Below are 27,531 nucleotides of genomic sequence, written 5' to 3' on the forward strand. Positions count from 1 at the left end.
TTGGCACTTCCAATTTTACTAATTAGCAGCTCAACAAGATCTCTAGCTGTTGAATGAGGTGGGCTTTGTTACGGTTGGAGTAAAACATACAGGATGGTAGATCTCCAAGAACGGGGTTGGGAACCACTGCCTTGCAATATTCCAACATTTCCATGATTTTGATTATTATTCTTTTCTGGAGTATGAAATTATTTCATGAATGGCCAAGCATTCCTGTATCTTTTAGGTTTCACATTGCAATCAAACAGTAATTGTGAGAGCCTCTGTGGAGGGCTTTGGTCCTTTACAATGCTGAAATTAGAAAGTCTGTGAAATAAGGACTGCCTAGGAATTCTCAAAGGTAATTTAGTCTTCTTCTTGAGAGCTTGCCCATTCTTAAATAATCCTTCACATTTTCCACTCAAACTGTATTTCACTTTCAGCTTGCCCCTGCCACACAATTACGGAATGGTCACACAAGGTCCTTTGAGAATAGCGAGGGGTTACCCTCTACACTTTCTGATGCAGAAAAGGGAGCGAGATGTAGCAAATAGCTTATTATTAGGTTCAGACCAGTAGACGGTAAAGGCAGAGTAAGAATTATGTCCCCATTCCATCATCTTTACAGAAGTACTTTCTGTAAAAGATGAAGATGAATAAGAAGTTAATAGGCCTGAGTAGGGATGGGCCCCTGGCCGTTACGACTCATTACTCTCCAATGGCTTGGACATTTTTGGTATGTCATGAGTCTTAATCATTTATTATATTCGGAAAGGTGGCCTTATTAAATATTCACCACAGTCGAAGACAGGAATGTGCAGAAGGACTGAAAACCGAGTTCTTGAACACAAGACATCTGTTCTCCTCTCAGCAGAAAGATGGAGGGCTTTAATCATCAGCGCTCTTGTCTGATTCCCATTCAGCAACAGCTTCTTTCTATTACACAGGTCCTATACACGGCCAAGCCCTGCAATAACATATTTCTGAAAAAATGCAATATAATGAGCATCCTATAAACTTTTCATATTTCATGATTACTAAATAGCTCCAAAATTTAATCTACATTCATTGTGAAATTGTTAAAAAGCAGTTGATTACATCTTACACAAAATGAGTTGAACAATTAAACTCATTTTTACACAAGCCAAAAGCTGCTTTTTTTGTAAAATGTGAGGATCTCAAAGATTGAGCTCTCAAGCACATTTGCCATCAACCTCATGATTTGACTTCCGGCGGTTCTCCCTAGCGTCAGCCAGGGAGAGGCAGTGCGTGCCGTCATCCTGACAGGCAGACTTCAGGGCTGTCAGGATGCAGGGCCACTCCTGTCCAAATGAGTGACAGGCCACAGGACTCAGCATGGCAGCCTGCCTGTATGAAATGTTTAGCATCTAAGAAGCGAAGCTGGCAAAGAAGTGGCTTCCTGCCAAGGAGGTTTTATGCGTTTAAAGTGCCCATCCTTCAGAGTGCCTATATGGAAACTGCTTCTTTCTGGTTATATTGTTTGATAGTCATTTTCATAATTTTACCCAGCTCTTGCATATTTTACTCAGAAGAGTCAGTCAAAAAACTTCAGCTGTAAAACTTTTAAAATAAACCTATGAAATTAATGGAATTACAGCTTGTGCTTTCTGCTGCAGGCTAGTTCTGTGAAAAATCAGACCTGATGAGCTGTTCAGTGGAAGCAAAAGTACCACTACTATTTCCTGCTTTAGGGAATAATATACAAAATACAAAAAAGTCATAGACAAAAATTCCAAGGCACTCTTCATATATTAAAAAGCCATTAATTTAGGCCTGGTTCATGCTGAACTTTAAATACACCAATATGTTTCCGCCAGAAGACCTTCAACAGGGGTTACTAAAAAATATAAATTTAAACTTAAAATGGGGAGCAAATATTAGCTCACATTTGGATGCTGACAACCTACTGTAGCTTTTAGAAGTAGCCCTTCTAAATTATACATTGACATGTTTCAGTAATCTGACATTTTGCCCGATGTTTCCTGACTCTGCTTCTGAACAGACCGAAATGCTTCTCCTATTACTCTGGTGAAATGGAGCTCAATTGGTCAACATAGAAACAGTTTTCCCCTTGGCTGATAAAAAATAATAAGCTATTATTTCACCTGACTGCCCCGGAGTGCTCCTTTATATCTAGGGCAATGGTTTATATTCTGTCAACAATTTATTTAATGCTCTTTACATGACCCCACATGGCCAGATTATATTAGGTTGGTGGCAAACAAGAACATTTGTGTAATACAGAACTGCAAGTCATACCTAACATGTTATAAAAAATGATAATTAAATGTAAAAAAGTAAATGCTGTAGCCATTTGAATGGGAAAGAAATTGAAAGTTGTTTTGAGGGGTGCTTGTTAATGATAAAATGCTTGTGACCATAAAGGACAACTGTCACAGAAATATACAAATCTCACTTTTACAGCATTTAAAGACCATAAAATGAGGTCTCTCTCTCATGTCTCTGGTCATAAAGTCAAGTAATTCCCAAAGATGAGGAAATGTGGAGACATTACTTCAGGCAGAGGTACAACAGAGCCATAACAATGCTTTCAAAAGAGAATACTGATGGTGTCTTGAATTTTATGCTAAATGTAAAACATGGCGGATCAATTAGACAACCATAGTACAGTAGAGGGCTGTGCAGGACTTTTTCACATCCTGCGCCCGTCTACAACCGCAACATTAAATTTTACCCCCGCCTGCGCCACTTCATCTGACACGGCCATCATGGGGTGTATTAGGGGGGAACGGGAGGAGGAGTATAGGAGTCTGGTGAGGGACTTTGTCATCTGGTGCCACACTAATCACCTGCAGCTCAACACCTCAAAAACAAAAGAACTGGTCATAGACTTTGGAAAGTCCAGACCACGCCCCCATCCAGTCCAAATTGAGGGGGTTGAAGTTGAGGCTGTGGGCAGCTACAGGTACCTAGGGCTGGTGCTGGATGACAAGTTGGACTGGTCCAACAACACTGACAATCTCTATAAGAAGGGCCAAAGCAGACTGTACTTCCTGAGGAGGCTGCGATCGTTTAACATCTGCAGGAAACTCCTGCGGATGTTTTACCAGTCGGTAATCGCCAGCGTCCTGTTCTATGCTGTAGTGTGCTGGGGGGGCAGCACATCAAAGAGGGACTCCTCCAGGCTGGACAAGCTGATCAGGCGGGCCGGCTCTGTGGTCGGCGTGAAGCTGGACTCCCTGGTGACAGTGGCGGAAAAGAGGACTCTAGAAAAACTGCTGGCAATTCTGGACAATACCAGCCATCCCCTGCACACTGTCATCAGCAACCAGAGAAGTATGTTCAGCGACAGGCTGCTGCTCCCGAGGATCAACACGAACAGACTGAAAAATTCCTTTGTTCCCCGTGCCATCAGACTGCACAACTCCAAAGTTGGAAGGGAGAGGAGGGGGTGGGGGAGGATAGGTTAGGTCTGAGGTCTGAGGAAGTAGAGTTAGGCCTGATCACCTGAACATCATCATCATCACACTGAACAGTCTCATTATTCATTGTTTACTACCTATTTAATTAAACTGGAACAACCGCTGCTATTTTATATAACCGCTGCTACTTTATTCTTTATTTATTTTCTTTATTTATTTTATGTATATTGTTACTATCTCTATGTTTGATATTTGATGTGTGATGTTTAATTTGTTAACTTTTTGACTTATGGTGCTGTACTCACTGGAAACCTGAATTTCCCTAAGGGAACTTCCCTACGGGATCAATAAAGTTTCTATCTATCTATCTATCTATCTATCTATCTATCTAACGTCCACCCACAGCCTTAATCACTTCTGCCTGCATCCCGCAAAATCTATTTACTGCCGTTCTGATAACGTAGCTCTATTCTACATACCACAGTGGCCTAATACAATGACATGTTTTTCAAATGTGAAAATGCTGCCTTGGAGCTGCTATAACAAACAACATCCTTTTTTTCTCTCTATTTTTTTTTTACAATTATACATTTACAGAATGTCATCTAAACAGAAAATGAGAAGGTTGGTACCCAGGGACATCATGAAGAGGGCTTCAAATTTGGAGATTAGGGACACCAATTTTAGGATACTCGGACCCTAAGCTTTACTACAGGCCATCCACTCCCACCTGCAGTAGGCTAAATATCTCCCACTGCCACAAATGTTAGCTATGAGTTCCACGGGACCTGCAGGAATCCCTCCCCAGTGCACACCTCCACTATGAAATTATTATGTGATGTTATAATTGCCAATACCACTATTTTCACATGCCTTTTATGATGCACTATAAGCCTGTTGTGACAAAGAACCATATAAGCTGATGTTTGATGTAATACATTATACGTATCACCAGTAAAATAGTTTGCAAGCAAGCAGGGGTATAATACTTTATACCCTTTGCTCTTACAGTGTCATAGCAATGATTTACATAACAATATAAAGGCTGTTATAATTACCCATGAGTTACGATGAGTGCCTATAGCTGAGTTTATTGTGCATTATAAGTGGCTAAATGTCTTGCACATTAGGCATTCTGTTTCGTAATGGCCCAATCCTAAGAAAGAAATCACAAACACAGGCACTTCTCATGTCTTTTTTTCCTCTTCAATATTAAACCAATTAGGTAGACGGATGCTTTGGTTTTCAAACAAATTTGACATTTCTACAAAGAATAGTGAAACAAGATTCCCAATATCATTTGAAAATATTAAATGTTCATAATTTCCAAATTTATAAAATAAATACAATAAAATTGTAATCCTTCATGAATGGAATCATTACTTACATTGTAACATGATTTTTCAAAACTCTCATTTTGTAACAAGTAACCTTAGTTTTGATTAATCAATCATCACTCCAGCAGTAATTTGGAATTCACAAAAACAGTTCCACTTTCTGAACAATACAACCTCCTTTTCACTTCTGGCTTCCTTCGCAAACTGTTCAAACCTTGTTTTGGTGTTTATCACACTTTTAATTTTCCCCACAAGGTATTCTTGTGCATCAGAGTAAAGACATGCTCTTAACAATAGTGCATTTTCATAAGCTATATCTGGTTTCCTAGTCTGTCAGTTGACTGGTCAATCTATAACACAGGTTTATATCATTCAGGATCTACTACAGTAATAGCTCAATAGCATGCAAGCACCATTACTGGTCATATATTATACAGTCAGGAGAGCAGGAAGTATTTTTAACATCTATAGTACTATATATAACATTTCACTTCACCTTTGAGAAGGTGAGGCAATCAATCATTCCTCAAAGAGAATGGATCAGGAGGATGTAAAATAGAAATATGTGACTAATAGTGATGTTATGATTTTGTATTAAATCATTCAGAATGACCAAAAATTAATTTTAAAGTAATACATTTATACTAGTTTTCCCATATTGACAATATTTTTCCTCTTAGCAAGAAACCAAAAGCACGTACAATAAAGAATTATTGCTTCACAGCACATCTCACTGTAGAAATTGCCAGCTTTTCTTTGAAGACCAGGTGGGGTCTGTTCATTCTGTTCTTTCTGTTCTGAATGCATTCCTTGATGGCAGAGAATAAGACTGACACATACTGCGTGGGAATCAGCATCACTGCCTAATGGTCTTTGTCAACCCCAGGATATCAGATCATTTCCTCATAGTATTCAATGCACCATTATCTGTAAGACTTTTTATAGTGTGTGTATATATATAGCATCAATAATATGTTGTCTTGAGACAACTGTGGGTTGTGAGCCATGCATTTTATATTTTCTGACTGGGTAACATTCAAAAATATATCAGAAGTTATGTGAAATCATTTCACTAATCTGGTCTCCAATGAGGTAACATTAGCAAGTAACAATGGATCACATAGCCAAAAAGCATGTTATTTCCCCTTATGTGTTTTGCTCTATTCACATAGAGTTTTTCTGTGTGAAACAAGATCTTGAGCTACATGGGTCAAATCAACTGAAATTGTGCATGTCTTAACTGTGCATGCAGAATTTTTTTGTCAAATCTGAGTTATAGCTCTGACCTTCAAAAACGCATTTGAGTAATTTTGTTTTTTTCTCTTTTTTTGCACAAACTGAAGGCATGGTGTACGGTCTAATTTGTGAAATTATAGTTAGTGTAAATATTATTTTATTTTCATTAATTAGTCACCCACGTACTCACTGTCTTCCACTCATTTTTTGCTTTTCCTCAGAATTTGAACTGGCTCGGTAGCTTTTTCAGGTTCTCAACATTCCATCGCTCTCAGACACAATGGTCCGTAGCAGTTCCCTAGCAACATCTGACAACACAGCCGGACTGAAATTAGCAAGACCGATAACCACCCATAGTTTTTTTTGTTGTTCCCTATATATTTATAGTTAATGTTAGTTATATATTTTCCTGTCTGCTTATCTACATTGCTAGCAAGTTGTAAATTGTGTATGTATATGCTGGTGAGCATTGTTATAACATACAGTAGTTCTAGTACGAGTGACCTGGCAAAATTGGATATCCCATTTAAAACAGATCACATACCTATTTTGCCAATTACACTTTCAACTGTTAATCAAAACGGTTGTTTTTACACTGAAATATTGATTATATAAATTGCAGAGGTGTAGTAATAATTATTAACCTGAACGAAAAATACCCCCTATCACACACACACACACACAATTATAGGTTTGAAACAATTATTGTATGTATTCTTTGAAAGATAAAGTTTCATTACATTTTCAAATAATTTAATTTAATAAAGAAGTGGAGTGAGGGAAAATTCTCACATATTTAACAGCTGACACTGTAGGCACATTTGATAATACAGTATACATTTAATCACTGCTTTGATACAAATTTGTACACATTCCTTTACTTTTTGTCAGATTTTCTAAATGATGTGCTTGAATTTTTGTGTTCTATTAATTCTCCATCATAAAAAAAAATCTGTGAACAATGTCTCATACAAAAGTAAACTTGTCTTGGCCAACATGTAGCACCATAAATGTGAAAAAAGTCAACCAATAGATATTAAGACCACTCCTCACCAATTATTCCACACAGCTCCTGGTCCAGGCCATGATACTGTCACGTCTGGACTACTGCAACTCCCTCCTGGCTGGCCTCCCAGCATCAGCCACCAGACCCCTTCAGCTCATCCAGAATGCAGCAGCACGTCTGGTTTACAACCTCCCTCGTGACTCCCACGTCACTCCCCTCCTCATCTCCCTCCACTGGCTACCAGTGCAAGCTCGCATCCGGTTTAAGACACTGGTGCTTGCTTTCCAAGCAGTCAAGGGGTCAGCTCCTGGTTATCTGCAGAAGATGATCAGACCCTACAAGCCGGCCAGATCGCTCCGATCGGCTACTACAGGGCGGCTGATTCCTCCCCCTACACGAGCAGCAACAAGGTCTCGACTCTTTGCAGTTCTGGCCCCACGATGGTGGAACGATCTTCCAGTGGAGGTCAGAACAGCAGAGTGTCTGAGCACCTTCAAACGGAAACTCAAGACGCACCTCTTCTCTGTGTACCTCTCTCCTCTTCCCTAAACCCTCTCCCATAACTATTAAAAAAAAAAAAAAAAAAAAAAAAAATTTTTTGGTTCAGACTATCTTGTTTCTCCTTACTGTATGCTACTATAGTAAAGGCTTTTTATCTGCATTTTATTCAATGGACTTAAGTGGACTTGATCCTGAGTTTGGTTACACTGTTGTAAGTCGCTCTGGATAAGAGCGTCAGCTAAATGCCTATAATGTAATGTAATGTAATATTAGAAACAACTGGACTTTGTCTGCAGTTTTACCGTGCTTAGTGATTGTGAAATTCTCTTCTATCCTCACTGAATTTATATTGCCAAAAGAGATAAAAGCAATGCTGTTGCACAGTTAGCTGACTCTGTCCACATCACAATTTTTAGAGGGCGAGCACAAGCAATGCTAACAGACCGAGCAGATACAGGCCAGATAATGGGAAAACAATCTTTTATCAGGGGGCACAGCAGCATGCAAAGACATATTTTTAAATTTGTTTTTATGCTAAAATGGCTATATCACCTAAACTTTAAAATGTAGAATGTTGTACAGGGCACACACCTACTCACAAGGCACACATTATCTTTTTTACATGACATGGCAGTAATTTTAATTTGTTCTGCAGAGTTCTGCAGTGCTCTCACAAAATTATTCAATATTCTCTAACCTATATTTTTATAATGAAATTGCATTTCTTACAGTCACTCAATTTTGCAAAAAGTTAAGAAATGCAGTTAATAAGAAATACATTTTGACTGAAGCCCTCCCTCATTGCGTGACAATATGGCCAATTATGTCATGCCCAGCTACAGTCACCATGAGCAGGATATGATTCTGGACAATAGGGCACATCACTGTACCAAATATCAACCGCCTTTGCAGACCTTAAGGTATAAACATTTCTATATATGTTCTATCAAGGTTTTACATAGAGTATCTTATCATCAGAACTGGTAATTAAGCCCGTTACAGCTCAGTTGATTTCTTGCATGGAATCAAAGAGGAGAAACCCATTCCGTATACACGAGTGCGGAATAAATCAAATGAAAGCCCTATGATGGCACCCATGCAATGTTTACCCCATGTCGCTTTCTCTGTTCTCTCTACCAGTTATACATGGGTCTTAACTGTGATTATGAACACTACTGATCTTTGTTATGCCTTGTTATCATGTACCTGACCAGGCCATCCTTGAGTAATATACAGAGCAAGACGCCTCACTGGGGCCAGAAACCATTCTTCCCTGACGAGCCCGGGAGGACTTTAGCAGTATATCACACCTTTGGACTTCTGCTGAACCATACATGTACAGCTCCTGTACACAGGGGAAGCCATTAGAGTATGGCAGCAGCACAGGGAAACTGAGCAAACGCAATACACATTTTTTAATTTATTATTTTATTTATTTAATGAAAAAGTTATCAAATACCCATATCACCAACATGAAAAAGGAATTGCTCCCTTGGTTACTCAATCAACCAATTAACCAAGTTTAATTAATAATTAGATCCAGCTGATTGAGCACACCAGCTGGATTGCAACCAGCCCTAAACCTCACTCATATGGAACTTACCACCAGAGGGAAGTAGTCACCACAAAGTTTCTACAAGCATACTATGCCACGTTCAAAGGAAATTCCAGAAGTTGTTGAAATAAATCAGCCTGGAAAGGGTATCTAAGGCACTGGGACTCTAACAAACCACAGTGAAAGCCATTATTTCTCTATGGAGAACACTTGGAACAGTGGTGAATCTTCCCCAAGGGCACAGAGAGAACTCATCCAGGAAGTCGTAAAAGATCCCGGAAGAACATCCAAAGAACTGCAGTCCTCTCTAGCCTCAGCTAAGTTCAGCATTCGCAACTCCACAATAAGAGAGTGATTGACAAAAATGGGATTCATAGGAGAGTAGCAAGGCATAAATCACTGTTAACATCAATACTCATCTCACATTTGCAAAAGAGAACCTGGATGATCCTCAAGCCTTTTGGGGTAATATATGGACAGATGTGTCAAAAATTGTATTTTTTTGGATGACACAGGTTGCGTTATGTCTGGGGTAAAGCAAATAGCCTTTCTCAGTAAGGAAATCATACCAACACTTAAACTAGGTGGTGGCAGTGTGATGATGTGGGGATGCTTTGCTGCCTTAGAACCTGGACAAATTGCCATAATTAAGGGAACAATTAATTCTGCTCTGTACCAGAAATTTCTAAAGGAGAATGTCCGGTCGTCTGTCTGTGAGATGAAACAGAAGATTAATTGGGTTATGCAGCAAGAAAAATGATCCAAAACACAAAAGAAAGTCTGAATAGAAACAAAATTTAAGTTTTGGAATGGCCGAGTTGAAGTCCTGATTTGAACCTAATAGAGATGCTGTGGCAGGACCTGAAACGAGCACTTCATGCTCAAATGCCTACCAATTTATCTGAATTAAGGCAGTTCTGCAAGGAACAGTGGGCTAAAATTCTTCCAGAGCAGAGGTAACTTTTTCACATAATACTGGTGTCTGATAAATTTTTTACAATAAATAAATTAAATAATAATTTTTAAAAATGTGTTTTGTGTTTACTCAGGTTTCCTTTGTCTAATATTATGTTTTGTCTAATGATCTGAAACCATTCAGTGTGGCAAATATGCAGTAACAGAGGAAATCAGGAAGGGGGAAAATAACATTACATTACAGGAATTTAGCAGACACTCTTATCCAGAGCAACTACATTGTATCCATTTATACAGCTTGATATATTATACTCAAGCAATGCAGGTTAAGTACCTTGCTCAAGGGTACAACGGCTGTGTCCTATGTGGGAATTGAACCTGCAACTTTTAGGTTACAAGACCATTTTGTTACCAATAACTTTTCACGACACTGTATAAAAAACTGTATGTGAATAATTACAAGAAATTATAAGTCACATAAATGCTTTCCGGTGATATTAATATCAAAATAGCAGTGGTCTTAGGCAGGATGCCAAAGTCAAAGGTCAGATGACTGAAGAATCATCATGAGTTATATTCCAAAAAGCACCTGGGATTAAAAAAATATAGCTCTCTGACAAATGTTTTAAATTATTCTTACGCATTTTGTTATGAAACACTGGTTTCTAGTATGGTATGGTTAAATCTGAAAAACAGAGGACAAATACATGAATGTTAGCATTAATTCTAATTTTTTTAATTATTTAAACATAAATATATTTCTAAAGCTGCCTTTCAAAAGTTCATCTGACACAGACTTCCGATGTTAGACTACACATAGAAGTTGATAATAAACTTATCTGAATTATCTGTATGTTGCACATTTCTGGGAGGTGAATAATCTCACTGATAATGACACAGTGTATTACTAAAGGGAAATTATCTGATATCCTGGGGTTGGCAAAGACCATTAGGCAGTGTTACTGCTTCCCGCCCAGCATGCTTCAATCTAACTCTCTGCTGTCATGGAATGCATTCAGAACAGAAAGGAACTTAGGCAACTTATTTGAAACCTCCTGCCGTGCCAAAGGGGAAAAAAAAGTTTCTGTCTTTGTTTTTTTTTACAGTTCCTAGTAATAGCTGTAATTTGTGTAATATAGGCATTTGCTTGAGTATCAAAGTGGCGTATAGAATTATCACGAGGTATTTATATTTTATATTTGCCTTTTAAAAAAAAAAAAATAAGCCACCTTAAGTTATTCATTGTAGGCTAGTGCTTTTCATGTGGCATACTGGAATACTCAACTGCAAAGCAACAAGCAGAACATCACCGTTCAGTGATTCTATTTATTCTACACTGTATTTAACATCGATACTTGGCTTTGAACCCCAGACGAGGACACTGAGAGAGCCAAGGTATGGCATAATCCCAGATCTACACCTGTCAACAGAAAGCAATATAATGTAGAAAGCACTCTGACACAGAAAACCCTGTCTGTCAATGCAGTGCAATAACAGCTAAAACCTTTTCCACGGGAACACACTTCAAACGATTCAAGTGCATTTCGGTGGCGAAATGATTAAACTCGCTGCCCTTTTGATCTACGGCAGTACGAGAGTGGAGGAAATGTCTGTGATACAAAACTAAATCTTTAAATCCATCTATCACATAAGATTATTTATTATTAATAATAATAATAATAATAACAAAAACAAAAACAAGCCACAGTTGGCAAACTGGTAAATAAACAAAAATATGCATTTTTGGTTTAATTTTCAATCAGAGGATTACAGAGGTGAAATGTATGTGTAGACACAGCATATCATATGTAAGGCTCTTCATAACATACATAAGGCTCTAAGTCTAAGATTTTAAATTATGACCATTCAGCTATGTTTTTTTCTAAAGTCTAAATTCAGGTTTTTTCTTTAATGATTTAGACAGGAATTACAGAAAATGCGGTCATGCAGTATACAGAAATAAAATGTAGGCTAAATCATATGTGTACCTTCCATGAATCCTTACTAGTCCTAAGAGGTAACATCCATATCTACAGTGAAGCTAATTTTAATATTTTATTGGGTGCTCACTGCTGAGTTTATAGATGTATCTGTTGATTGTAATGATATGTTACATTATTCAAGAAATAATTACCCTCATGAACTTTGCTGATGCAATAACTTCTATACATCCATGTCCCATCTCTGAATAATTCAGCATGCAGCACTTAGACTTAAGGCAATTATAGAAAGAACACAAGATCGCTAATGTATTAAGGCTGGGCAAGCAGATATGAAGATGGGAGATATACGAGTTCTTGCCTTCTGCTGCAGTCCTCCAATACAATAGCTTCTGCAGCTCAGCTGGAGGGTTGCATGGTGGTAAAGAAGCAGTCGCTGCCAGCTGGCTGCACTTGTTTCAGATGACAAGTATTCTAGAGTGGGGCCTTCTAGAATTTAGGGAAGTCGTTGCAATGGTAAGAAACACGAAGTAGCATAATAATTCAGTACTTACTAACATCAATGCTGCCAAGTAACATTTAGAAAATGCATGTCTGTATCTGAAATGCATATTAATTTAATTCCCCCTATCATCACATCATATGGATATGTGCACTATTATTTAGCTAGCAAGATGGACAAAGTATACACTTGTATGTTTACCATAATTCTCTGAAATGTCATTCCTCTAAAAGCATAGTATCAGTTTAAACACAAAGGTGAAGTCAAATAAATGCAGCCGAATTCAATAGAAAAAAACATGCAAACCAGGATAAAAGTTAAATAATAGTGTCTAATAGTGAAATATATCTGAATGTGCTTCAAACAAAAAGTGCTTCACATCCAAAAGATTTTTAACTGGTAATTAGCTTTATCTACAATCAAAATAAAAGTTAACAGGACAAGAATGTTCTACTTCTTTCAGCTATAATTTGAGAGTCGTAGAATTTTATTCTACACAAAACTCATACTAGCAGTTATGTGAATACTACCAACTAGACGTGGGTAAGCATGACATAGATTTCAAGTTTCGAAAATCTAAATGTCTGACATTAATTTGTTTAAAAATACAGTATATAATAATAGAAATCACTGTCTGTAATACTGAACAGCTGGATTTTGAGATTTTTCTCAAGAAACTTGAGTCTGAGAAACTTGAAGTCTTAGAAGGAAAGCCATATCGGTTTCTTGATTTCATTTCAAGTTCTCCTCTTAATAATTGCCCTAATCATTTATGTGACTTGACATTACAGTTCTCTGGGAACTTAATTACCTAGCCCTGCTATAGCAGCTAATACTCAATTGCATCTTGAATGAATGAAATATTACATTTATATAGCACTTTTCCAGACGCTTAAAGTGTTTTACAGTGATGAGGTGGCAGGTTGAGACAGCCAGGTTGGGAATTTAGCCAGGACCCCCTACTCTTTGTAATGAGTGCCATGGAGTCTTTAATGACCACAGTGAGTCAGGACCTCGGTTTAACATCTCATCTGAAAGACGGCTTCTCCTACTGCACAGTGCCTGCACTGGGGCATTTGAGTTTAATTGAGGGAGGGAAGGGAAGATTTCCCCCTGCTGGCCCACCATTACCACCTACAGCAGCAACTTAATTTTCCCAGGAGGTCTCAGAACCAAGCACTAACCAAGCCCACACATGCTTAGCTTCGGCCATTCGGCAGGATCAGGGTGCATACCACCATCAAAAATAGAACCAACATACATAGTTTAATCCCTGGGTGCCCACCTTTCTTTCTTAATATCTTTACCTCTGTGCAGTTACCATTCTTCTCTCACCATTCTCCATATGATGTTTCTATACCGTGTATAATCCCCATGCTACTACAGCGTCTCGGACCTAGTATACACACTAAATTCTCCTATCTCTCTTGGTGTGACCAAAACCCTGACCTTGGAATTGTTGGCACTCTCATATTGTAAAGAACAAACTATGCACAACTTGAGCATCAGAGTGTGTAGCTTCTATTTTTCTTGTACTAATTGACAAGTGATCATAAGAACCTGTTTAATTCCTCCTCCTATGCCTCCTGCTCTTCTTCTTCCATGTCACCATTAAATAAATGAACCATTGAATAATTCATTAGTCACCACTCAAGAATGTTAACTTCTATTCTTAATGGATTCATGAGGACGCACCCAGTGATTCTCTTCTGAATTATTACTCTAGAAACAACAAAATACATATAATTCTGAATCCATGCTTATGCCTTTACCTTAACCTTTAGCTCATTTTACAACATGGCTAGACTGCAAGGCCAGGACTGATTCAAGAGAGAATAGCTGACTACACTGCATGGTATTTATAGTGCCACTGATATGACTGATAAGGGTGTTCACATAATGTACCCTCATAAATATGTGTGCGTGAGAGAGAGAGACCACCAACACACACACACAGGCACACACGTTTTGTCGAGTTACGACAAATATGAGCCCAGCATAAAATGGGATTTTATGCTGGGCTCAGTATCATTATAAAAATAAGTATAAAACAATAAGCAGATCTATCCAACATTGACTGTAGGCAGTGCTGAAGGCAGGAGTAATTACTTTGTCAAACTCCACATCTGCATCTTTTGCATCTTCTTAAATTAGACAAACATTAGATTAATGAGACAAACTTTCCACATAAGGAGAGCTGTATGTTTGCAGCTGCAGTTAAACTAGGGGCCAAGACAAGTTTAATAGTTTTAGAATTCATATTTTAATTTTTCAAAATGAAAATGTAAGATACACATGCAAGGCAAAATGCTATATTTTTATTATAAATTACACCATTATAACTGCATAATGTGGAAGTGAAGGTAATGTCTGCATAACAAAAAGATACTAAGTAAAAACCTCACTTGTATCTCGAATGCATGATCTCTAATGCATGATGTCACAGTGTCACATCAATACTGAATGCTAGGTATTGAGGTCTTAAATTTGGGGAGTGCATGCCTTTGCCAGTCAGTTGGCCATTTATTCAGTGAGTGACAGTAACACTATTATTGAACTTCTGGGGAACTATCACTGCTAATATTGAATTTCAATGATGCATTTGTCATCCTACTATTTCAAGCCGGAATGGACTCAAAATCGAACTGACTGTTTATATTGGATTATCCGTTACGTGCAATGGGTATTCTTAATAAGTGTGGACCCAGTGCTTCAAAAGACTCTTCCTTGGCACCTTTATTCTCAGACAATTGTGTTTAGCACCTTAGAATATGGATATTCTTCTAAATGCTTAAAGCTTGAATTGAATCACGTTATAAATACTTTAGTAAAAAACATTAATGTTAGTAAGGAGTATTAAGGAGGATGCCAGAATTGCCAAATGGAAAAATAAAGACAGAAGGTTGCAATAAAATGAATTGCTACCATAAAATAAAATCGCTCTGCCAGTTTCTGTTAGTAGTATCTGGCAGAATGTTTTATTGTTTCCAGTTAACTAGCATGTATCATGAGATTATCACAATGAACTGTATACACACACATCATATACCTAAAATATCTTCATGTTCAGAAAAAAATAAAGTTAAATCATTATTACATTGTTTGTTACATTGTCGACTGATTCAGCTGTAGGCAAACACACACATGCAACTGTGTGCATATGAACACACAAACACATAAAAAGAGATGTTCTTGCATAAATAAATGAAATAAACACTAGTTCTTTGCTACAGATTTAAACGATCTAATGACAAAGTAATATCAGGATGAGCTAGCTTGGTTAGCAAGCTAGATGAACAATCAAGAGCACCTGGAAACCTTCATTGTCTTCATTTTAGACATCTTTTTTGTGTGACTAAGGCAGGGATGAATAGGTCCAATTCTCACCCTGATTAGGAACATCCAATTGAATATTTGTAGTCACTGCCATGCGTGATCACTGCCGATTCAGGAGAGTGAAAACATCCTTGGTTCCTCTCCTAAACATGCAATGTCACCAGCCTACTTCTTTTCACACCGCAGCCAACAGTCAGGTTCTCACAGAGCTGAATCAGAGGAATATATTTCATATGCAGCTTTGGCATGCAGTCCACTAGCACCTGATCGACCAGTGGACCCCTAACCAACTGAATCCTCCTGTGCCTGATGCAACGCACATCACCCTATGGGGCTACCAGCCAGTCAGCCCTGGCACAGTCAGGATTCAATCCAAGACCGCTTGGCTCCCCCATGACAAAAAGTTTGCTGTCTTAACCAAATGAGTCCCCCAGTAGCCATGACGTCATTTAATTGAATTTCTGCCAGTATTCAGTGTGTTTACTTAGTCACAGCATGCTTAATGTTAAGGCAAAGATACAAGATTTGATAACAGTTTGGGCACCAAAATCTTAACCATTGCTAGCAAGCTAGCTGTACTGTGCCTGTATGTAGCTCCTCCTCTCTGTCAGTGTCAGTGGGTTTGATGCACAGTGTGTCCTGCGCCCTCTTATCTCACAATAACCACTGCTCTGGTTCATGTGCCAGCAGGGCCCTCTGGCCTGTGCCCTCTCCTCTTCTCCCTGAACATCAGATTGTTTGGCTCATTCATCACATTTCACCACAATTTCTCCAACAATTGCTAAACCGATGACACTCAACTCTATCTCTCCGTCTGGTCCTCTGACATTCAGATTGAGGCACACATCTATGCTTGGCTAGCTGACATCTCCAGTTGGATGTCTACCCACCAGCTCAAGCTAAACCTTAAAAAGATCCAGCTGCTCTTTTCCCTGACTCCTACCCAGACCATGAGGAATCTCTGTGTGACCCCAGACAGTTAACTTTCTTAAAAGGCCCACATTGCTGCCATAACACAATCTGATAGGTTTGCATTTTAAAACATTCACTAAAATCAGACCCTTCTTCACCAGGGATGCTGCCAGCTTCTGGTGCAAGCTCTAGTCAGCTCCCACCTGGATTACTGCAACTCCTTCCTGGCTGGGTTTCCACAGCACTCCAGCCCATTCAGTTCATTCAGAACACCCCAGCCTGCCTGGTTTTCAACCCTCCTGCAATCCCTCCACTGACTTCCAGTGGCTGTCAGCATCAAATTCAAAATTCCAGTGTTGGCGTACAAGACTGCAATAGGAACTATACACAATGCCCCCACCAGGATCCTAGCTGCCACATGTTAATTGTAATGACAAAAAATTTCCAATCGCTGGTGTGTTATGGCCTGACAATTTCATTTCACCTTAATTACAACTTGGAATGTTGATGAATTACAAATCCAGGCCTTTTTTTCGTGCACTAAATGTTAAAACTAAACTGGATACAACTCTCAGCTAAATGCCTTAAATGTAAAATGTAACTGTAAAGCCAATGGGACATGGCACTACAAGCCTCTCCCCATGCAAATAAATAGTAATATGTTAACCAATCAAAGCATTCACTCAAACAGTTATTTTCACAAATGTTTCCATTGACAATGGAGATCAATGACAGAGAAAAAAAGAGCCTCTCCAGAGCTAGCTAGCTATACACCACATGGTTCGGTGTGAACACCTGAATTACAGCACACCACCTTAACGTTAACATTGCACCCTCATTGCATCTTCTTGAATTTCAGAATAACAGCATGCACTTTGAACAACATACTGTAGTTATTCTCCACTATCCTACTGCAACTTATATATGCACATCAGAGGAAAAATATATCCTGCAGTTTTCCATTCCTGTGAAACCAGACCTTGATGAGACAAAAAATATTTTCTGAGTGACAATATTTTCCATATACATATAGGTGGGGGTACTGCAAATGCTATCTGTTTATTTATGCTGTTTATGAAAACATTGAATTGGGCTGGAGGAAAATTCCTTTTTTATAGCATTCAGTGAAGTAAGCTATTTCAATTCCAGTCAAGAGAGTTCTGAGAAGTTTCAGCTTCTTTGGTGTTATTGGAACTTGCGTGACACCTTAAAATAAAAACATTATTTTGTCAGTTTTATCTATACATCTCCTCCTCTATAACTTGCAGAGTTGCATTTGCATTTTGGTTGGGTCCCAATTTCCCCTCAGGTACCTTTTACAAAATTCTATAGTATTTCCCTTGTTTGGTTGAAGCATAACCTAAATAGGCCAGGGCTGATCGTGTGTCCAACTGCCTAAGATTTGGAACAAGGACTTTTTCGAAAGATCTGTATAAGAAGAAAAAAGATCTTTATGAGCCCCTAGTCATTGCTGCCAGGGAATTAACAGAGCAGCTGGCTTATTGGCCCTGCCAGCCCCCTTACACCACAGTGGCTCACTTCCTAATACAAGTGCCAGGACTGGGCAGTTACATCACAGGCAGAATCAAACAGACTCTTCTGAGGCGAATAAGACGAGACAAATAAAATTTCAGAAAAACTACAGTACATGGGGTCAACTTTGTCATCTACTCATGCACATACAGTACTGTGCAAATGTCAGAGACCACCCTTTCTTTAATTTTCTTTCCAGTGAAAAAAGCAAGTTATATATGTTTTACACAATTTACATAAATTTAAACATAAGCATCCACAACTATGTACAATATTTAATCTTTCTGTATTTAGTACGTCCACCCTTTGACTTTATTACAGCTTCCATTCTTTTCAGGAGACTTGATTTGAGTTTTTCAAAGAAATATGCAGGGATATTTTTCCATGCTTATTGTAAACACCACTAAAGTCCAGTCTTAGAAGTTGGTTGCACGTTCTCAGTCCAAGTAATCCCAAACATATTCAATGATGTTGAGGTCTGGACTCTGGGGTGGACAGTGCATTGTTCTGAGAACACCAGCAGCTTGGCCTTCTTGGTAGTGTGCTTGGGGTCATCATCTTCCCGTAGAATTAATTTGTTCCTATGCATTTTGGCACCAGTTTTAGAAACTAAGTGGGCTCATACAAAGGATAAAGATAGCCTGGCTAACTCTCAGCTTAATCTTGCAGCACACCTTGAGGACTGCATATTACTACATGTGTCAGGGTTAAGTGCTGTGATGGGAACTCCTCAGAAGACAGATCATTTTCAATAAATATCAGCACTATGAGCAATTATCTTTTTATTTGACTGAATTGCAGTTTTCATTAAAACGACTCCCTGGTGATGTATCAAGCAAAAATATTGTTCTTAATGCAGAAATATGCCCATGGACAGGATCAGATTTTCATGTTGCCAGAGCCAACAATGGCCAGGAGTCCAGCAGGCTGATGCATAACTGGCCATAGTATTACACAAACAGGGAGTGTTTCAGTCTACAGGATACTCCCCGCCTCATCTCACAATAACCACTGTCTGGTCCCAGTGCCAGCTGGGCAAGTTGTGCAGTCCTTCAGTGCAATGAGTGAAAAGAAGCAGCAATTGGCTATTGCAGCAATACTGCAGCAATGGGACTGACATGCAACTAGGACAGGACATCCCAGATTGGGAAAGAAGAAAAAGTAATGGACACTTAAAGTAATAATCTCCAAGATTTTCATTAAAATAAAATGTCTGTTAAGTCACTATCTATTGACAAATTAGGTAAAACAATGGTGATTAAGTGTATGATAATAATAATAATAATAAAAATTAATATAATTATAATTTATGATTAAAGAACTGGGTGTCTATGGCGACATTTTCCATCACCCATCAGTGGTTGGTCTGCCAGAGAGGGTAGGCGGAGCTAACGCAACAGGCTCGCTCTTCAACTCACTTGTGTGTGAGCGGCGTACTGTTTTTTCTGATGTCTGCCAGCATTACAATAACAGAGAAGGGGGGGGGGGGGTTATGGGACCCTAAAAAGTTTTTGTGTAACATGAGGGGTCATATTATTTGTTGATGCAGATTTCGTATTACATTTGATGACAATGTAACGTTACTAAATTACATAGCTATTTGCATGGCTAACGCTAGCTACCGGACCATGTCAAGAAAGGCAACATTAGTTTAGACAACGTTGCGCACAGTATCCATCTCTCATATCAGGTAACGTTGCGTTAGCTAGCTAGCAAGCTAATGTAAATAACACAATCTAATGTCAGCTGAGTTGTGTGTCGTCGGCATAGCAGTGATAGGACAAGCCATGGGCAGAGATTACAGGGCCAAGGGATCTGGTGTATAAGGAGAAGAGAAGGTTGATTGCTAATTTAACAACCAGCTCAGCTTTATCCTCGAACAGTTTAGCTAGCAAAACCAGAAACACCAAGGGTAACATTTTGCAAGGCAGTTGTTTCAAAAATATCACGCAACAATCATTCACCAGACACATAATTGCACGAGCCACAGCGAATCCCGCAAATTATTCTCTGCAGTGTAAAGATGTTAATACCGGGCAAAATGTGGATAAAGAACGTTTGTGAAAATCACTAATTCTACCCCAGGTCTGCTACAGCATTTTAACCCGGCTCAGCAGTGTAAAGACAGTTAGTTAGCCTAATGTTAGACAATGAATGAGTATGTACATAACGTTACTTTTATAACAACCATTTTTTATTCAGTAAATAGTAAGTGTTATAGTTGGCGTGGCCCAGGTGCCAACTGACCGACGTCACACAGGCGACACTGGTTGGATCCGGTTGGATCTCTGGGAAGTGAGGTCCAAAAACACACCTGCAATTACTGCTTTTCGCCAAAGAGTACGCCAAAGAGAACGAAACGGAAATCTTCGAGATTGTAACTTTAAAAATTAATGTATATGAATTAAAAAATAGGAATAAAAAATTTAAATATAGGCTATGCTGCATCTCGCTTGTAAGGCAGCCAACGCTCAACCCATATATGAATCCCCCTGCACGGTCGGGTTTTGATCCTCCACCATGGCACTTTCTGTACTGTGACCTCCTTTTTCATGTTTTCAAAAATATGAAAGGAGGCATTTGCAATAATTATGCCCTTTCAGAAATCTTGTAAATACCAAATATTCATTTAGCTTATATATATATATATATATATATATATACGTATATACATATATACACTCACCGGCCACTTCATTAGGTCCACCTGTTCAACTGCAAACTGCACCCGTTAACGCAAATATCTAATCAGCCAATCACGTGGCAGCAACTAAATGCATTTAGGCATGTAGACATGGTAAAGACGATCTGCTGAAGCTCAAACCAAGCATCAGAACGGGGAAGAAAGGTGATTTAAGTGACTTTGAACGTGGCATGGTTGTTGGTGCCAGACCGGCTGGTTTGAGTATTTCTGAAACTGCTGATCTACTGGGATTTTCAAACACAACCATCTCTAGGGTTTACACAGAATGGTTCGAAAAAGAGAAAATATCCAGTGAGCAGCAATTCTCTGGGCGAAAATGCCTTTTTGATGGCAGAGGTCAGAGGAGAATGGCCAGACTGGTTCGAGCTGAGGCAACAGTAACTCAAATAACCACACGCTACAACCGAGGTATGCAGAAGAGCAGCTCTGAACGCACACCACATCAAACCTTGAAGCAGATGGGCTACAGCAGCAGAAGACCACACCGGGTGCCACTCCTGTCACCTAATGAAGTGGCCGGTGAGTGTATATATACTGTATAGTATATATAACAGAGAAGCATGCATTGCAAAACCAGGTTTATGTATGACCATTCTAAGGAAAGTGAACAGCATACCTTACCTTACCACATATGTCCCAAGACTATGATGGTTAGCAAATTTTTATTGAAGTCAGCTTAATTCAGATAAACTAGATCTATGGTATTTTAAAATGTGCTGACTAAAAATGAATATGTGAAGCTATTTATCACTCACTCGTCCATGATACACATAAATAAACCACTTATGGAGGACAGACATTTTCAGAAAAAGTGTAAACATAGATAAATTCAAAAGGAAGAGCAATTCACGTCAATTGAAGCTAACAATTTAGGTAGGCAGTATTATTTTCATTAGCATGCACGCACACACTCACATGCACTTAAAACTACACTGTTTAACTGCATGTTTTATGAAGCTGAACTCATAGTTATCACACTAATCAAAATATTTTTCAAAGCCCCAACTAAGATTACATTTAGTAATCATTTCCCCTATCATTCCTAAGTCATGCACGTCCTTTGTGTGTTGCCTACTGTAAGATCAATTTAACATTTGGAGAAAGGCAAATGAGGTCTCTGGTCAGAGGAACAATCTAGTACCTCACCAAACCTAGTGAGATATGAAAGCTGATTGTACCTCTGTCAGTTAAAGGCAGGTAACATTAATGCTGTTGTTCTCTGATCCCATGCTTCAATTACTACTCCACCAGCCTGCCTCCATCCATAGTTAGCAGCCTTCCATTCTGAAGAAGCATAATGCCCTAATTTCTCATGACAAACATGCTGTGTCAGCATGTAGGACAGTATGTTTCAATGTCAAAACTATGCTTACAGTAACGCCTATACTTCAAAACAGAAATCCCACAGGGGATGACTCTTTTAATCTTTTCAGAGCGGTCTGAGAGGCAAAACTGTGGACCACACATTGCAGGAACCTTTCACTCACCCCTTGTGTCATGTCGACAGGACGATAAAACCTACCATTTTGAGGTCAAGTGTGACAGCTGGATTAAAGTTCACGAACATTAGCTTGGGGTGTAAAAGGAAAGCAAATGCTGCCAAGCTTCGGGAGCAAATTGTCCCTCACTGTTTGTGAGCTTGTGACTATTTCTATGTCAGATAATGTCTCTTATAGAGATTGTGACTCCCCAGGTAGTGAACTAATACAAGTTATCATGCTTTCATGAAAATGTCCTTGCTTTCCTAGTTTTCTAATTCATATAGTGTCATAGTGTGTATAGTGTGTTTGTTTTATCAATCTTAAGAAAGCATTTTCCTCAAGCATGGAATGTGTCTTTATAATGTGATATTTTGAGAATTTATTTACTGCAACCTTTTAAAATTCACTGTAAAATCATACTTGATCAGAAGCACACTACGTTTCCAAACATATGTGGACACGAGAACATCACACCCATATGTACTTGTTAAACATCTCATTCCAAAATTATGGGTATTAATATGGAGTTGGACCTTTTGTTGCTGCTGTAACAGCTTCCACTCTTCTGGGAAGGCTTTACAGTATATTTTGGAATATGGTTGTGGGGATTCGCTTCCATTCAGCTACAAAAGCATTATTGAGGTTGGTCACTGATGTTGGGCACAAGTCCTGGCTCACAGTTGAAATTCCAATTCATCCCAAAGGTATTTGATGGGGTTGAGGTCAGGGCTCTGTGCAGGCCAGTGCTTCCCCACAAAACTAGGCAAACTATTTATTTATGGACCTTGCTTTGTGCACAGGGTCATTGTCATGCTGAAACAGGAAAGGGCCTTCCCCAAAGTTCCAGTGAATATTTCCCTTCACTAAGGGAAATCTAAGGGACCTAGCCCAAACCATGAAAAACAGGCCCAGACCATTATTCCTCCTCCAGCAAACATTAATGTTGGCACTATGCATTCCACCAAACGCAGATTCATTCGTCAGACTGCCAGAGAGTGAAGCGTGATTCATCACTCCAGAGAACGCATTTCCACTGCTCCAGAGTCCAATGGCAGTGAGCTTTACACCACTCCAGCTTATGCTTGGCATTGTGCATGGTGATCTTAGGCTTGTGTACGGCTGCTCGGCCATGCAAACCCATTTCATGAAGCTCTTGATGGAAAGTTATTGTGCCAACATTGTTTCCAGAGGTATTTTAGAACTCTGTAGTATGTTTTGCAACTGACTTTTTGAAAGGTGGTATCCTATGACAGTGCCACGTTGAAAGTCACTGAGCTCTTCAGTACGACCCATTCTACTACGAAAGTTTGTCAATGGAGATTGCATGGCTGTATGCTTGATTTCAGGCACCTATTAGCAATAGGTGTGGCTGAAATAGCTGAAATCACTAATTAGAAGAGGTGTCCACATACTTTTGGAAATGTAGTGTACGTGATATACATGCTGCATTAATGGATATTGCGGCAGTACTGTACCTTGACTCCATGTACTGTAATTTGTAGCGGTGACTCAATCCTTCAGGACTAAATAAAAGCTTGCTAAGTAAAAAGTAAATTATCTGTTGCTAATAATCTGTCGCTGAAATTAGCTTTGGGGTGCAAGCAGCAAAGATGTGACAGCACATACCTTAGTTTGTGTTTACAGATTGCAAGATTAGCCACGCAATCAATTATAATTGAGTTTGTGTCCATTATTATTTTTAGATTCCTGTAATACAAATCACATTGTCTGTAATTGCAGTTTTTGTGGTCTTGGGTTATGGAACTAACAGTAATTTATTTGAGACAAATAAAAACAAAAACCAAGAGATATCGCACAAATAATTGTACCAAATGAGTCAGCTATTTGAATTGGATTGGAAAAAATGTGAATGTAGATCTGAATCACCACCTCTAAATGCACCCAAGCAATTAAAAGATAATGGTGATTCAACAAGCCAGTGCTTAACAACCTTTAATATGGTAATTGAATTACTCCTTGTGATGAAAATCTACAACAATTCAGGTAACCAGAGTCCACTGAAATCACAGATGAACTGAGGACAGCCTAATCATATTGGTGAACCATTACCTTTGAAGCTACGGAAGTGTTGAATTTGGCTTAAAACCGTCAGACCAATTTGAAAAAGGTGCAGATCTAAAGTATAAAAGATGCAGTAGCAGAGATGCTTTTGAAGAATTAACCCACATAACAGTGAGCTCTTGACAGGAGCCATGTTTTTATCCTTGTGAGGCATGCACAGAGTAATGATAAGAATCATCCCTCAGACCATTAACAAAGCTTAGAGACAAATGGTCACCATAATATGTCACCGAAACTTGATGAATGAACCTTCAATCCTTTATTGGGAAAAAACTGTGTCCTTTGCAGCATAAGTTTAACCAGGAATATACTGTATATATTCTATTGGAGAATGAACACAAATAGTTTTCTCCAAATTAATAACAAATAATTTAAGCTTAATTGTTTTTAATATGGCATTACAAACTATAGAACAGTTGATGCAGGAGAAAGAGTGTGACTCAAAACGGCTGCTAGCTGGACCAGAAATGGGGGGGCGGGGGTTGCTAGGGTATTATACCCTTATACAACTGTTCCAGACTGACACACCTTTATCATTTTGAAACAAAATGTATTCTCATGATTAAACAGTCGTGATGATGATTTTGATGATGATGATTGTTATTATTATTATTATTCATAATTATAATAATCTGAATGAGAACCCTTCCTACAAAAAAAAAAATACAGAGTAAGGAAAGCAAAGCAATGGACAATTGTAATGTTACTCACAACGTCAATATCAGTGACTGTCAGCTGAATTCTAGTTCAACTGCCTTACAGAGGTGGAATCTTATTTCATGAAGTACTACCCATCTGATACCGCCAAACAAGCTAACGAACAGCACTTAACTTCAAATCAAGTCGCTATGTACAAATACAGTAATCAACTTTGAAGCACCTATGCCCGCATATCGATAAATCGTTTTTTTTTTTAAAGAGTAATGAGAAATTTAACGGCAACCATCAAAACATTTAAAAACAGGTGTGTTTCACTATCTTTATCATTCTGCATTAGTGCTCGAATGCAAATAAAACAGTAACCTACAACGGTTAAAAATTGAGGGAGCGTTCCCTGTTGCACGGACAAACGCAGGTTGTTTCAAGCGTGAATTCACACGGCAATCAGGAAACAACCGAAACACCTTGCGTCCGTAAGCCTGAAAACGTGCTGCGGAATTGATTTTGTGATAGTGGCTGCAAAACAATGGCACTAAGAAGGCGAAAAGTGCATGCTGCTGAAGCCTAAGTGAATTTGTAACATCTTAGTATGTTCGCGTAAATATGTAACATTTGCCATATTTTGCATGAAAACTAAACAACGGGAGCGCGTTAAACATGAACAGATGCTTCAACGAAACAGTTACAAGTCCAAAGGTGAATCACATGAAAATGTCAATGTGTGAATTGATGCTACTCACAGTTGGCGCGTCTTCACCGGGCTGTGTCCTGGTGTCTCCTTGTATTTGAAGCCGCTGACCCCCATTCATTTTCCCACATTCCATCTCCTTTTCGTTCATATTGATTCCTCCTTCGCTGTTCCCCAGTCTCACTCTTTTTGTTTCAGGCTGAGAATCTTCTATGTCTTCCCTTCTCAGCTTAACAACATCCCTTGCTTTTCCATGGATAGCCTCCTCTGGGTTGCTGCAATAATTTGACATCGTGTTATTTGTTTCTTCTTTTTTAACTCCTGAGCGGCTAGTTGTTTTGTTCCACGATGCAGCAATGGTACTGTTAATCAAATACGCTACAGACACAGTGTGTAGTTAACTATATTGCATGTGTGTATTGCTGCTGTCTTTTATCTTGCTGCCGAAACTGATGAAATCCCTCCCAGTTCCGTAGCTGCGTCAGCGACATTGAACACTGCTCCACGTTTACATTTATATACCATATAATGCACTTTCATATAAGCTCGCGCACGCTGAGACAAAAGTGTCCACCTATGCTAGGCGGTGCGAGCAGTCGCAGTAACTGTCTTAGAACAGGTGCCTGGCACAGTGGTAGCCTACTACCCAGGGCTTCTCTTCACTTTCAGAGGCAACCAGGTTTGTTCAAAACGATATACAAGCTGACTTACTGTTTTCACTGAGCCACTGAGTGTGTACATACATATATATACATATACATACACACACACAGTGGCCACTTTATTAGGTACACCTGCTCTTGAACGCAAATAGCCTGCTCCTCCAAACAACGAATCATGTGTCTGCAATTAAATATATAAAACATGCAGACATGGTGAAGATGTTTAGTTATTCAACCAAACAAGATGAATAGTCAAGATGCCTATCTGGTGACTTCGACTGTGGTCCTGTGGTTACCAGGCAAGGCGGTTCCAGCATCTCAGAACCAGCCGCCATCCTGAGGTTTTCATGTACTACAGTTTCTAGAGCAGGGCTGCCACCCTGTTACTGGAGATCTACCTTCCTGTAGGTTTTCGTTTAAACCCTAATTTGGCACAGTGGACTCAACAGCAGCTCAAGATCACATTTAACTGTTGAATGATTTGTGCTTTCTTAGGGTTGAACTGAAAACCTACAGGACAGTAGATCTCCAAGAACAGGGTTTGAGAGCCCTGCTCTATTGTTTGCAGAGAATGACAAACAAAAAACATCTAGTGAGAGGGAGTTGTGCATAAACATCTTGTTAATGAGAGGTCAGCCAGAGAAACAGCTGTTTTCCAACAGCAGTGTGCAGAAGAGCATCAACGCATTGAACCTTGAAGTGCATGGGCAGCTGTTTGAAATTTTGCAGGTTCAAACAGCTTTATTTATGGAAAGCTGTGAGTGTCAAGGCACGGACTATATCCCCTGGAAGAATCTGTAGTCTACTTTATAAGAAAACAAAACAATAGATGAGGGCCAAAGAACTGAATTTGAGAACTAAGAAAGCTATTGTGAAGATGAAAGAAATATATATATTAATTTGTGTGAGCTCAGCCAATATTGTCTGTTGCAAATTGGCCTCATTTTGATATCAATACTTTTAACGGCAAGCCTACATCTTATAAGTTTTAATTAATAATTTATTGACAGTGCTTTGCATGCAAAAGTAAATTGGCATTTTTGTATGTTGGCAATGTGGTTTTGTTGAGATTTAAAGTGATACACTGTCACAATCAGT

At 38.9% G+C, this 27,531-nt stretch overlaps 1 protein-coding gene across 22 annotated transcripts in view; it reads right to left on the minus strand.

Moving 5' to 3' along the window:
• LOC135248276 (RNA binding protein fox-1 homolog 1) overlaps positions 1 to 27,531 on the minus strand; it is a 648,052-nt gene that overhangs the window by 613,394 nt on the left and 7,127 nt on the right. For 4 of the 22 annotated variants that reach the window (XR_010328401.1, XR_010328397.1, XM_064322709.1 and 1 more), the window contains exon 1: positions 25,824 to 26,432. Coding sequence is in view for 15 of the 22 variants with exons in the window: in XM_064322709.1 (XP_064178779.1) it covers positions 25,824 to 26,063 (240 nt within the window). In the remaining 7 variants the exon portion in view is untranslated. Of the gene's footprint in view, positions 1 to 25,823; positions 26,436 to 27,531 lie in introns of those variants that run through there. The other 18 variants (XR_010328402.1, XM_064322711.1, XM_064322703.1 and 15 more) reach the window with 10 other exon arrangements.

This window comes from Anguilla rostrata, chromosome 2 (assembly GCF_018555375.3).
Source record: "Anguilla rostrata isolate EN2019 chromosome 2, ASM1855537v3, whole genome shotgun sequence".
NCBI lineage: Eukaryota > Metazoa > Chordata > Actinopteri > Anguilliformes > Anguillidae > Anguilla > Anguilla rostrata.